This window comes from Atractosteus spatula, chromosome 21 (assembly GCF_055471065.1).
Source record: "Atractosteus spatula isolate fAtrSpa1 chromosome 21, fAtrSpa1.hap1, whole genome shotgun sequence".
NCBI classification, from domain to species: domain Eukaryota; kingdom Metazoa; phylum Chordata; class Actinopteri; order Semionotiformes; family Lepisosteidae; genus Atractosteus; species Atractosteus spatula.
In genome coordinates this window covers 2910473-2922744 of record NC_142726.1, presented here as the reverse complement: position 1 = coordinate 2922744, position 12272 = coordinate 2910473, and the positions used below count along the sequence as shown (strand labels likewise).

At 39.1% G+C, this 12272-nt stretch overlaps 1 protein-coding gene across 2 annotated transcripts in view; it reads left to right on the top strand.

Moving 5' to 3' along the window:
• LOC148816997 (transcription initiation factor TFIID subunit 4) overlaps positions 1–12272 on the top strand; it is an 88793-nt gene that overhangs the window by 35555 nt on the left and 40966 nt on the right. The window contains exons 11-13 of one of the 2 annotated variants that reach the window (XM_088939221.1): positions 727–857; positions 1744–1872; positions 6778–6834. In XM_088939221.1, coding sequence (XP_088795347.1) covers positions 727–857; positions 1744–1872; positions 6778–6834 — 317 coding nt within the window. The remainder of the gene's footprint in view (positions 1–726; positions 858–1743; positions 1873–6777; positions 6835–12272) is intronic. The other variant, XM_088939222.1, reaches the window with a different exon arrangement.

Below are 12272 nucleotides of genomic sequence, written 5' to 3'. Positions count from 1 at the left end.
AAACAGTCGTTATCCTAATCCGTCTCATTCAGCCTTTCTCTGAAAACTGTTTGTTGAAACTTGTGTCAAGCACCAAAACTTCCATGTCTTGCTGAAGACAGGCTTTCAGTGCTTTAAGATTCATTTATTCTTTATTTATAATCGGCCCCCTCCGTTCATCTGAGTTCTGGCAGTTACAGAAGCCATTCATAAGTCTCAGAGTCCTGTTATTTGTGCCGTTCTTTTCATACATTATTTAATGCACACATGAACATTTTCTGTTGCACTATTACACAAATAGCTTGTTGTATTTCATTGATCTAATTGCCTCCTGCTCTTTCAGACTACTTAAATATGAATAAATGTATAAGAAAGGACGATAAAATAATTGGTATGGTTTTCTTAAAAGGCGGCAGCAAGTAAGAAAATTGTTAAAAAGAAATAAAGAATTTTCTTCCTAGTCTTGCAGTTTCTGTTGTAACTTCAGAAACTGTTTTGCTCTAAGGGGATTTAATTATCCTTTAAAGGAAGGTGGCCAGTGTGAATACATGCAAAGAAGAGAGTGGAAGTGTTCTTAATTCAAATTATTTCTTTTTGCAAATCTTGCTCTTAACACTCTCAATACAAATTAAAACTGCAAAATGTTTTGACCTATCTGCCATGGCTTGTGGCTTCAATCCCGCTGTTAGAATACCAGGGATTGTTAAGATGAAAGTTCAACGCCTCTCCTGTTTCCGTTCCATACAGCTAAAAAGTTTGGAGTCACTGAAGTCCCTGCCGAGGCTGTAAACTTCATCTCCCATGCAACACAAGAAAGGCTAAGAACCGTGCTGGAGAAAGTGACAATAATTGCACAACACAGAATGGAAACCTATAAAGTAAGTTCTGTGGGTCTGATTATTAACCTCACTGAAGATAAACTCTGCTTTATTGATCCTTCTGCAGGGTTCATTATGAATTGTTTTTCTTTTTACTGTTCTCCGTATTTTAAGCCATTAAATTATGTACTGTTGTGTCTGTTAAGGGCAAATTTACCATTACAATTGAAATAACAACATAGTTTTTCATATTGAACTTATTATGCACCCCTTTCTCTGAGGTGGTAGAAACAAAAACCTGCATGCTGTAAAGATTGCTCCAAAGGAAAAACTTCAAAACTCACCATTTTTGAGTATTATTGAAAAAGGGGAACAGTATATATACCTCATTTTTTTCTGGTTTTAGTGATTTGTTTAAGGGTTTAAGCTTTATCCGCACTAAGAAGTGTTTCTTTCTTTGCGCTTTGGAGAACCCACGGTTAGCATCAGCAAAAAAAAAGACACAGCCTGAAAGAAAGTAAGTTGACTTGGGTATGTAAATTGTTGTTGTGACTAAGTTGCAGCATCAGCTGAACACAAAGCAAGAAGGGAGATGACAGGAGAGCACGCTCCCCAGAAGTGATTTAAATGTGAATTTAGAACAGTGGGTTCCTCAGATGTGTGCGTTTGGCTTTGCTAGGTGGATTGCTAGGGTGTTAAAATCATCTGATAGACGAGTTACCCAACATAAACGATTAGAAATAAACAGCAGTGCCATTAACTCGAAGTGACCTGCAAACTTGTCTACCTGAGATAACGTGTACTTTTCTGATTTTTCCCCTAGTAAGCTTTTTTCAAACAGGCGAGTAACCGCATTACAGATGCATTGGGTCCTGCTGCGCCTCGCGAGACCTTGTCCTTCCTCTGCAGCCGGGTTCCGAATGACTGACTGGTCTTCCGGTTTCAGCAGGACGACGAATGGTACGAGCAGGCCACAGACGTCCGGTCGCAGCTGAAGTTTTTCGAGCAGCTGGAGCGGATAGAGAAGCAGAGGAAAGACGAAGAGGAGCGGGAGATCTTGCTGAAAGCAGCAAAGGTGCGGCCGGTGTTGGGTGTACAAGCTTGATGGGGCTTGTAAGGGCAGATCTTTTTTTTTTTTCACCGCAAGTATGACTCTCTTATGAAGGGCGATACAGTGGTTGGCATTGGTGCCATGCAGCGCTGAGGCCCTGAGCTCAATTCCAGGCCAGGTTTGCTGTCTGTGTGGAGTTTGTATGGTTTCCCGTGTTTGCCTGGGTTTCCTCCAGCTGCTCCTTTTCATCCCGCAGTCCAAACGCACACTGGCAGGTTAATTGGCGTCTGGGAGAATTGGGCTTGGTGTGTGTGTGTGTGTGTGTGTGTGTGTGTGCCCTGCGATGGACTCCTTTCCCATCCAGTAAGTACTTTATCTTGCACCCGCTGCTTGCTGGGGTAGACTCTACTTCCCCAGCGACCCTGAAATTAGAGGAGGTTAGAAAATGTATGGATAGATGGATGACTCTTATGAACACGTTTGCACATAAAGGGCAAAAAAGCAGGGCATAAAATAGTGCCTGTATATATATGCAAAGTACGGTCAAGAGGACAGAAGAGTAGTCGTTCTGGAAAAATCACTGATCTACGAAGCTTGTCATCATCAGTTGGACACTGAATCAGCCCCAGACATGAAAAGTAAGAACAGTTAATACATCGATTTAAGACCTTAGGTACATCTGACGTTCAAAAAATCGATAAAAACATTTACAGATATTTCTCTCCAAAGAACTGCTCATCTTAAGCAGAATGAAAGCTTCCTAAAACACAAAGCAGGATTCAACGTTTAACCGTAAGCTATTAACCACCCTGTTCCTGTTTACTGTTGCCAGCTCCATTGTGGCAACTTTCAAAGAAGGAATATAAAATTATTAAGGAGGTAAACTGTTTGAGAACATGAAGGATTTCATAAATTTGATTTGTTGTATTGTTTTACATGCAATGGAATGTTTTTTTAAGAAGAGAACAAAATGGGAACCATTATTTTGTTATTTTCCTCTTTTTTTTTAATTAAAGTCCAAGGACTGTCAAAGTTTGTCGTGCTACAAATGTATAATTGCTTTTAGTCACAGCCTATGAAATTGCACTGCACAAGTCAGATCAAATCAGATGGCTTGATTTTAATTTAGTAAGGTTTTAATTTAGCAATGGCAAGCTCCCTTGCAGTGGCTTTGAGGTGTCCTTCTAGTGATAATGACAAATGGATAGAGGCTGGCAAACAAAGACCACATGGGATTTTGTTGACAGTGTTGTCCCACCCCACACTGCAGGCTCTCATTGTCCTGCTATTGTCTTCAGACATCTTAATGAGAGAGAAATTAGTGCAGTTTAATGCAGTGTATGGGTTTCATTTTTGGAGACTGCCTGCCTTTCTTTGTCTAACAATGGGGGGTGACTACAGCAGTGGCTGGTCTGTAATGCTCTTGAATGCTTTGAGTCAGAACTGCTTCATGGAGATTTCTCTGCTACAGCACACAGTTCGCTTTGACAAAATTTGTAAGAAAAAAGCCAGAGTAGGCATTTGAGCATTGAATATTGAGCTTTTTTTTAAAGTGGGACCCTGTGGGCTTAAAACATACATTTGATAACCGTAAGTTTATGGTTTGGGTTTAAATTCACCCAAACGTTTTAATGCCATCTTACAGAACGAGTGTAAAGTGTGTAGAGAAATAAAAGACTGTATAACGTGCACCTCTTTTATAAATCCTGTTATTTTTGCTTTACTTTTCTCTCTATTACTTTTAGTATGCTTGGCATTCTAAGTTGTTCAAGATGAAAGACCTACTGAAATAAATTATGTTAGGGAAGTAAATTGTTACACGGGGGTCTTCACATTTTGTTCATAGAGTTATGGGACACTAGTGCCCCTGCTAAATTCCTTTTTTGGCTTCTACAAGGTTCCCCTAAAGTCCCCCCCTTAATTTAGTAGGTGAAGTCATTTCTTACTTCTTTAATTATTCTGCTGTGTAGCAGGGGTTGCTTGTGCATAAGATACTGCATTTCACACGGGTGGAGGAACTATTTCTTCTCCTATATTTAAAGCACTCCTTCAGGTTGAAAGTGACGATTTAGCAACTGTTAAAACTTCTTTAAATCTAACAATAATTATGTATATCATTTTACATTAAGAAGAATAATTTGCTCTGAAGCTCAGTGCCATTGCTGCACTGGACTCCCAGAGTTGATGCTTTTGAAATATGTGTTTATGCAAACTGTGAATTTAAGAGCTTTTCCTCTAAATAAAAACTACAGCAGGTTAAATATTCAGAATAGATACCCTGATTTTTTTTACTTATTCCCTGCAAGTTGTTAGGGTGTAGTCTTATAAAAGTACCACTTCAACACGACCCAATCCTAATGGCATTAATGTGAAATGGAGGAGCTGTTATCTAGGGGATAATTATTCTCCTGCTAACTGAATATATGACCCACCCAAACACTTGATCGTGAGAATATGATTAACCTATTTCATAGGCAATTGTTTTTTATTTCTGTACTTTTTATAGTTCCTTTAAACAGCTGGTAATATTTTTCAGAGCTCTTTGTTGTGTACAGCCAAAATCGCCTCGCACTGGCAGTAATCAGAGCTGCTCTCCGAATGCCATGTGAGACAGTATACTGGAAGGGCAGACTTGGCAGACGTTAAACTTCTTGAGAAATAATAAACATGCCAAGGTATTTACATTATTGTTTGAAATGGAAACAGTTGCTCAAACAGAGATCTGTGTAAACCGTGATCTGTTCTTCTGACTGAGATGCGCAGTGTTTCTTCAAACCACAGTGGTACAGCGTCCCAGTAGGATTTCTTGGTGGAGGGCATGTATTAGTTACTATGACAGTTTGCATTCCAAGTGTACAGATATCTACGAAGGTCTGAAAGAATCAATTGCAAACGATTGTGAAACCTTCCCCCTGCCACTCACAGCCCACAATTCAGCTGTGTGAACCGGATTTTATGGCGTTTTAGCTGACCAGCGGCATGAATTTTTTTCTTCTGCTGTGCCAGGGGCTTTGTCAACCTGGCACACTGTCAGCCAAAGTCTCCGAACCAATACCCCGCCTCACTACAGTGCCGGACGCCCAGCTTTCAGAGTCTCCATGAGCTTCTCTGGGTCTGAGGGGAGGAAGGGCTCTAGTTACCTCAACCATAAACCAAAGTACAACCCAGAGAGCTCTCTCGCCTGTCTGTACTCCCCTGCAGGATGGTGTTAAGCGAGTTTAACCTCCAGGGGAAAGCTCCAGGTTGCTTTCCCAAGCTGAGTCCAGTTACAGCCTCTGTGTCTGCTAAGTTTCTAGGAACCGCTGGATTATTTATTATTATTAAGCCTGTAACACTAATAACCATAATATTGAACCATAACCAGTAGCAAAACCTGTAACCCTTATCAAGTGGCTTAATCTACATAGCACATCCTTTTTGGAGAGGGAAGCAGTTATCATAACTGACTAACTTTCCACCTATCCTAGCAGCTGCTGCCACACTTTCTACCTGAGAGCTATACCTCCATTCTAATCCTTAGGGCAAGACCAGACCTCCTAAGCTTTGGAGTTAATCTGTTGTTCCTTTCAATAACCATACAGAGCAAACCCTCTGCTCAGAGAGTCCTTTCTAGCTGGTGGCTAGGCATAACCACAGGAGAGCTAGCCATGCATCTCCACCTAGCTCATCTAACCTCTCTAAATGTGTCTCGACGAAACCCATCTGAGCTTTGCAACTGAGAGACCGCTTTAACCTTCTACTACTGGTCCTAACCGGGAGGTTACCAAGTTATTGTAAGACCAAGCATGCCCGTCTGACCATTGAAAGAAAAACCTTAACCAGCAGCAGCAGAGGTTTGGGTTGCACCCATGTGGAAATGTATTCACATAACCTGCTTCCATACACTTTCCCCTATTTCTCTTCAAATAAACCTTAAAAATGGACACTACTGTATATGGAACTAAAATCCTTTCCAGGCCCTACAATTACTTCAAACCCTTACAATGACAATTGTCTCGTTTTGTGCTCCAATAGGTGTTAATATAATTAAGCCCAGAAGTCTTGCAAATGGTAGAGTGGGTCATATTTTAATTTACTTCTGTTCTGTTAATGCAAGCACTTATTAAGGACAGTTTATGTTTCTCATACTTACGTGATTCTACCAAATTGAAATGTAATTTTCAGTGTCTATTTTAGTCGGTTCTAGAACACTGAAGTATGCATTAGGTAAACTGTAAGCACAAATATTTCCTGATAAACCAAAGGTGCTAACCCTGCTCCTATATTTTTGGTTGCATGTTTGTTCTGCGCCTGGGATTACTCCAGTTTGACCTCTTTAATGAGAACCTATTGAAATAATTCCTTCAAATGCGCTCTGTTTAATATATGACTCAAGTCTGCAGGGACGATCCTCAGACTCCAGGGCAAATGTATCAGTTTTAGTTGAGACACTGGCCAGTACGTGAAGAGCCTGATATATCTAAAGCCCATTAGCAAAGAGAAGGGATGGGCTATCTCTTCTGTTGAATAAGGCAAGGGGGATGAAATAAGCTTCTCAGTTCAAGCAAAGCAAAAAGCCTCTCTGAGTCTAAATTGACAAAATATTAATGCCGTTACTGTAAAATGCAAAATAACATTGCGCTGCCCTCATTTTTGCATGCACATCTTCTCAAAATTTTGTAAATATGCAAAGAATATGCTTGGTTTACGGAATTCTTAATAAAGCCTTTTGATTACAATCTCCTTCAACCTGCCTATTTACTGCTGAATTTTGAACAGATTTATAGGGTGAGGCCCGAAGGCTTGAAATTGCACTTCTGTGAATTTAAACACTGCGTCCTTGACACCTTGTATCCTGTTCCCATTTCGTTTACTATTTTTTGCTCACTGCAACAGATGAGGAGGTCCTCAAACCAGCTGTTAACCTGTGTTTTTCCTTTAACTGTGCAGAGTCGCTCAAGGCAAGAAGACCCAGAGCAAGCTCGGCTGAAACAGAAAGCTAAGGAGGTAAGCAGTGTGGAGATCATTACACTTGACATTTCAAGGCTTGAACATATTAATTTTTCATGCCTTGCTACATATGTAACGCCATTTAAAGTCTGACTTTAAAAGTTTTTAGGAATTATTTGTGCTATTTGATGTCCACACACTTGGGAAAGCTGGTTCTCGTGTAGCTGGAATCTGAGGAGCTTTTAACGAAGATTATTTAACGACATTTATTCATCTGGTTCTCTGTGCTCTTAAAGAGCAAATGTGTGTTCTGATTAAGATATAATGGGACTCCTTTTCCCTTTGCGCCATAATACTTAAAGAATCAGTTTGCATCATAAAGGTTATAAGAGCTGATGCATGTATTTTTTTAAAGCAACAGCTTAGTTTTTTTTTATTTTAAGCACATCAAGAAAATAGAAAGTGTTATCTTCCTGCTGAATGCATTTACAGAAATTGGGAACAGTCTATTAAGAGATATCTTGAGTTAGAGAGAAAAAGGCCTTTCTTGTAGAAGTCAGTTTTTATCAGACATAAAGCTGTATTTAATTTTAGAATCCCCGGGGACTCTGAGAAGAGCAGTCTAATGTGTTTTTCATAGTGCGTGTACGCGTTTTTGCATTTTAAAGTTAACTTGCTTGAACATGCATTTAAAACTTTGTCTAAACATTTGTTCCAATTATTGTGCTATGTCCTACCATTGCAGGAAAGGAATATGCAGGATGTTTTTTTTATATTTTATTGGCTATCTAATGTTCATTCTTCTTCAAATAAGTAGTAACTTTTATTGAAGCAATAAATATTCAGCAGGTGTAGTCTTGTGGTTATGTGATAATTTTAATATGTCCCCTTGTCGAACTCCTCGGTTGCCCACTGCTGGGGCTGATATGTTATATATGCAAGTCGTGACATTGCATAGTTTTGACTAACTTAAAGTTTTCAATACCTCAGATGAACAGTTGTTTTTCAAAAGATTTTGTTCTTGAAAATCTTGCTATTGCCCTTAAAGAGTTACATGAAGAATGGAAAATCATGATATTTAAGAACATCTTGTTGTGATAGGAGATATTCATTATGTGGACAATTTTTTTTAAAATGAAATCTAATGGCATCCAGTGAAAATCTAACATTTCATTGTTTAGGAATTACAGATTGAAAACTAGCTAAAACCATAAGTCATGTGTATGTAAATCAAGGTGGGTAATAGGCTGTGTGATGTGCTTGCCTTTGGCTGTGTTATCAAAGTGTATCTACTCACCATTAAGTGCTACTGCTGCTCATCACATGGGTGCAGTAAGATGGTCTAATGAAAACCATGCAATGTGTGTTTTAATTTTTTTAGCAGGAGAGAAATAATGCTTTATTTAATGTTCTAAGCAATATAAATAGGAAGGGTTTTCATGTAATGGCCAACATTTCTCAGTGCTGTGCCTCTCTGGTTTTCATCACCTGACTGGCTTTAGGGGAGAGCTGGCTGTTCACAGAAAATATGTTTGTGTCACAGTTGAGTCTGTCAGCGGCCCGTACGTCTGCAGAAATTTCATCAGGATAATGAGCCATCGCTCGTTTTCCAGGCAGCTGGTGGAGAATCCAAATTTTTTTCAAATTTATTTGAAAGATGGAATTACTCCCGAGTGTTATATATTAAAATGAATTGAAATGCGAGCTGAAATCAAGTTTAAATATGATCTGCTTCATAACGTGGGGGAAGTGCCTAAGGTTACAAGACTTATTGCAGCAAGAGTGGATAGAGAGAAGCAGATTGAGCCAGTCTGGGATTCTGTGCCTTTTCTCACTGGCTGGTTAATTAAACAGGAACTCAAGATGTCAGAATGGACAATAACGCCAGTTTGGTTCATTTTCATCCCCTCTTGTTTAATTTTGATGCACCCGCAGCCATGTCAAGTGTGAGTACAGCTTGTTTTAGAGGGTTGCGTGAGCCATGTCTGGCTTTTAAAACCGTACTGAACTGAGCCAGGCTGCAGAGATACAGGCTGATTGCTTCTCTCTTTAGAAATTGTCAGATTGCTGATAGGAGTATGTGTACCAGTAGCCATTCTCCGCTCTCCCTGTTCATTCACAGGCCACATGTTCTGATTGAATCAGTTTCTTCCTGAAATAATCATAGAAATGCCTTTTCTGTATCTAGAATTTAACAGCTAGCATCCACTGTAGCCTAGGCTAATTTTGTGCATTTAATATTTGACTCATTGTTTCACGGGCTACATTTCAATGCCGATACAGCAACAACAACAACTACGTCTCAGTGAAACAAAAGGTTTTTAGTGGGTGAAAAATAAAAAAAAACATTCCAAGGTATCTAATGCCCTGCACAGTCTTGAAAGGCAGCAGGATGTCGAGAAACTCTGGCCCCTGCACTGCTGCCTCCACTGTGGAAACCTGCACAATGGGTCACTTTTTTCTGAACGTCTTTTTCATTTTTATTTTTGTCTAGCAAAGTGCAGAAACGTATGTTTGCACTGCTGCTACTTTAACGGTGATTAGCATTATTTCAAAATGAATAAAGCCCAGCTATGTGTCTTGGTATGATGTGTCACTGTAGATGCAGCTCTGTTATGATATGGCTGTGAGAGATCGTGCTAGTCTTTTAAAAAGGATGTTTTTTAAGCTTATTGGGACATACGACTGGTTGCTTTGCATTTCGTTGAAGGCATTGTTTTAATGAACTGACTGCAGTATAAACAACCTTTTTTTTTCTAAGCCCACTCTCAGAATTGAAGAAAAATGCTGCTTGATAATTACTGACCTTAGCTCCCGAATGCACTTGGCAGAAGTCGATACATTATTTATTTGAAATATGTTATGGGAAAAGCCCAATTATACTTTAATACACAAGAGCTTGTGGCTCTAAAAACAGAGCTGGTGCATTTATACGTACAGGTCCTGTAGAAAGGGCTTAGACATGCAATCAGAGTGTAAAAGGAAATGTGGCAGAGCAGTCTGGGGAGATGACGGCTACAGTTGGATATGAGCTGGGAATAATGAAAAGGGAAGCCTGGCAGCTCCTTTCGTAAAAGTTCGTGAGAATCTGTGGAAGAAAGAAGGGAAAGTTCGACAGGCCCTGACTGGAAAGAAGGCCCTGCCAACTTTGCTTTCCTGGGTATCATTTGTTCAAACCACCATTTCATTAAAAAGCTTTAATTTCCAACACATTGCGCTGTTTCTCTCACAGCTCTCACAAAACAACACATGAGAATAGATTTAGGACAGCCTCCTGAGGTGCTGTTGTTTGGTTTAAAAGTAGATATTTGAGAACCCCATGTGGTACTTGCAGAAGTCCAAAAATATCTATTTGTTAAAGACGTACCTGCCATTTTGTTTCCCCTGTCAAGCTGTAAGCTTCTATTTTTTTCTGATTCACTTTTTATGTCCAGATTCTTGTCAGACTGGAGAATTAATGATGCATTCAATGCTTTTTAAAAATTTTTAATTTTAATTTTTAAGCTTAGTTGTAAGAAATGAGCACTGTCTGCCTGGTATTAAAATTCTTGCTTCCAGACTGCTTTGTTAAGGCTCAAGTCTGTTGGCATTTGTTTCAGAATCTTGAGCTCCAATTATTTGCTTAACTAGACCATTGATAGGCTTCAATTCTTGGAGGGCTGGAGATTTTGTAGGCATCTCCTATAAGTGATTTAGAATTTGGACAAGTTTTTGGCTCTTAAACGCGTGTAATCAAGCATATTTGTAATCCAATTAGAATTACAACTAGGTATCCGTGGATTCAATACAACTAAAAATCTATCGACACAAGGCTACTCTAGGGACCAGCCATATTTGTTGAGGGCTGTGTGTTTTCTCACAAGTGAACACCCCGACCCGCCCTGGACCAATTAATGGTCGGCTTTCTGTTGGTTTGTATTTCACTGTTCATCCTGAAGAAAAAAAAATCACTGAGTCGACTTTGTCAGACCTTTATAGGCTTTTGAATACTTGAATCAAGTCCCCTTGTAGTTTTCTTTGAGCCTTTAGACATTTTAGCCTTTTCCATAAGTAGCTACTTCAAGATCAGTGTGTCCCATCATATATTTATATATCTTGGTGCTACCTGCCTGCAAATCTCTACACGTATATACGGTACATTTTACCTCCTCTCCCAGGTGTTTCCCAGTCTTGAATTATACTTATTTTGAAATTTCCTTTTCTGATTCTGCGGAGTTTACTAATCCTCCTGTGTCATCTTAAAACATGAATAGTCTACTAACTGGACCAAAACCGTGATCCCTGAAGCAAGTTAGAAGGAACAGGGGTCTTGATAGAAATTCCTGTATTGCCCCACTTATAACCCCAATCTGAGTATTCACCTTTTCTCTGTTCTATCAGATAACCAGTTCTCAGTCCAAATATGTGTATGTCCTTGAGTGAATTAGAATTAATATCTTGAAAACTGATCTGAAGAGACCTTTATTACAACCTGCAGAAGATACAAATAGACCCTACCTTACCTTACCTTTGTTAAGCAAGACGTACAGTACCTTTTCTAAATGTGTTGTACATCCCCTAGGATCATATTACCATACAGATGATCCTCCAGTTAATTTCTCATTATTGTTTCTACAATCTTACGCGTAGAAGTTAGAGTGGCTATAATTACTTGGTTCAGATTTGTCACACTTTTAATGGATGAGCACTACATTAGCAATTTTCCAGTCAATGGGTATTACCTCCGTCTTGAGTGACTGATGCAAGAGTTAATAATACATCTCTTGAATGGAAAACATCTCGTTTCCTTAAGTACAGTTGGTAGACTATCGACAGACCCTGGAGATTTATATTAAGTGCTTCTAATACCTGTAACACTTATGCCTCTTGTATGCTAATATTTCATTTAGAACATTATTTCTCCTTTGCCTGAGGCATGTTGTCGATTTCTTCCTAGGTAAACACCTGAGTGAAATATTCAATACATCAATCATGTGCCTTTCATCATTTCAAAGTTTCCCATTTTGACTCTGAGACAGTTCATCTTTTACTTTTCTTTTGCCATTGTAATACTGAGAAACCACTTTATTATTTATTTTAGACTCCATTACAGTATTCGTTGTGTATTGCTCTTGGCTTATCTGATATCCTTTGTTACCTGTGCTTTGCATGTAATTATACTCCCTTTCTTTAATTAGATGCTTTTCTTCTTTAAAATCATTTTATAAAATGCTTTCTTCCTTTGTATATTTTCTTGATTGATTTATTAAACCATTTGGGCCACTGATTCCTAGCCTTTGATTTGCTTACTCTTGGGATGAATCTGTTCTGTGCTTCAAGCAGAATATCTTTAAACTGTGGCCGTCCATTCTCTGCTGATTCCACATCTGTCCTCACCCATTCTACTGCTCTTAAACTCTCTCAGCATCATCGCTGTTGCATGTTCCATCGATTCCAGTTCCATCATAATCCCCAGCTAATGCACTTCTTGTATTTTGTTCCTGATACTCCTGGCA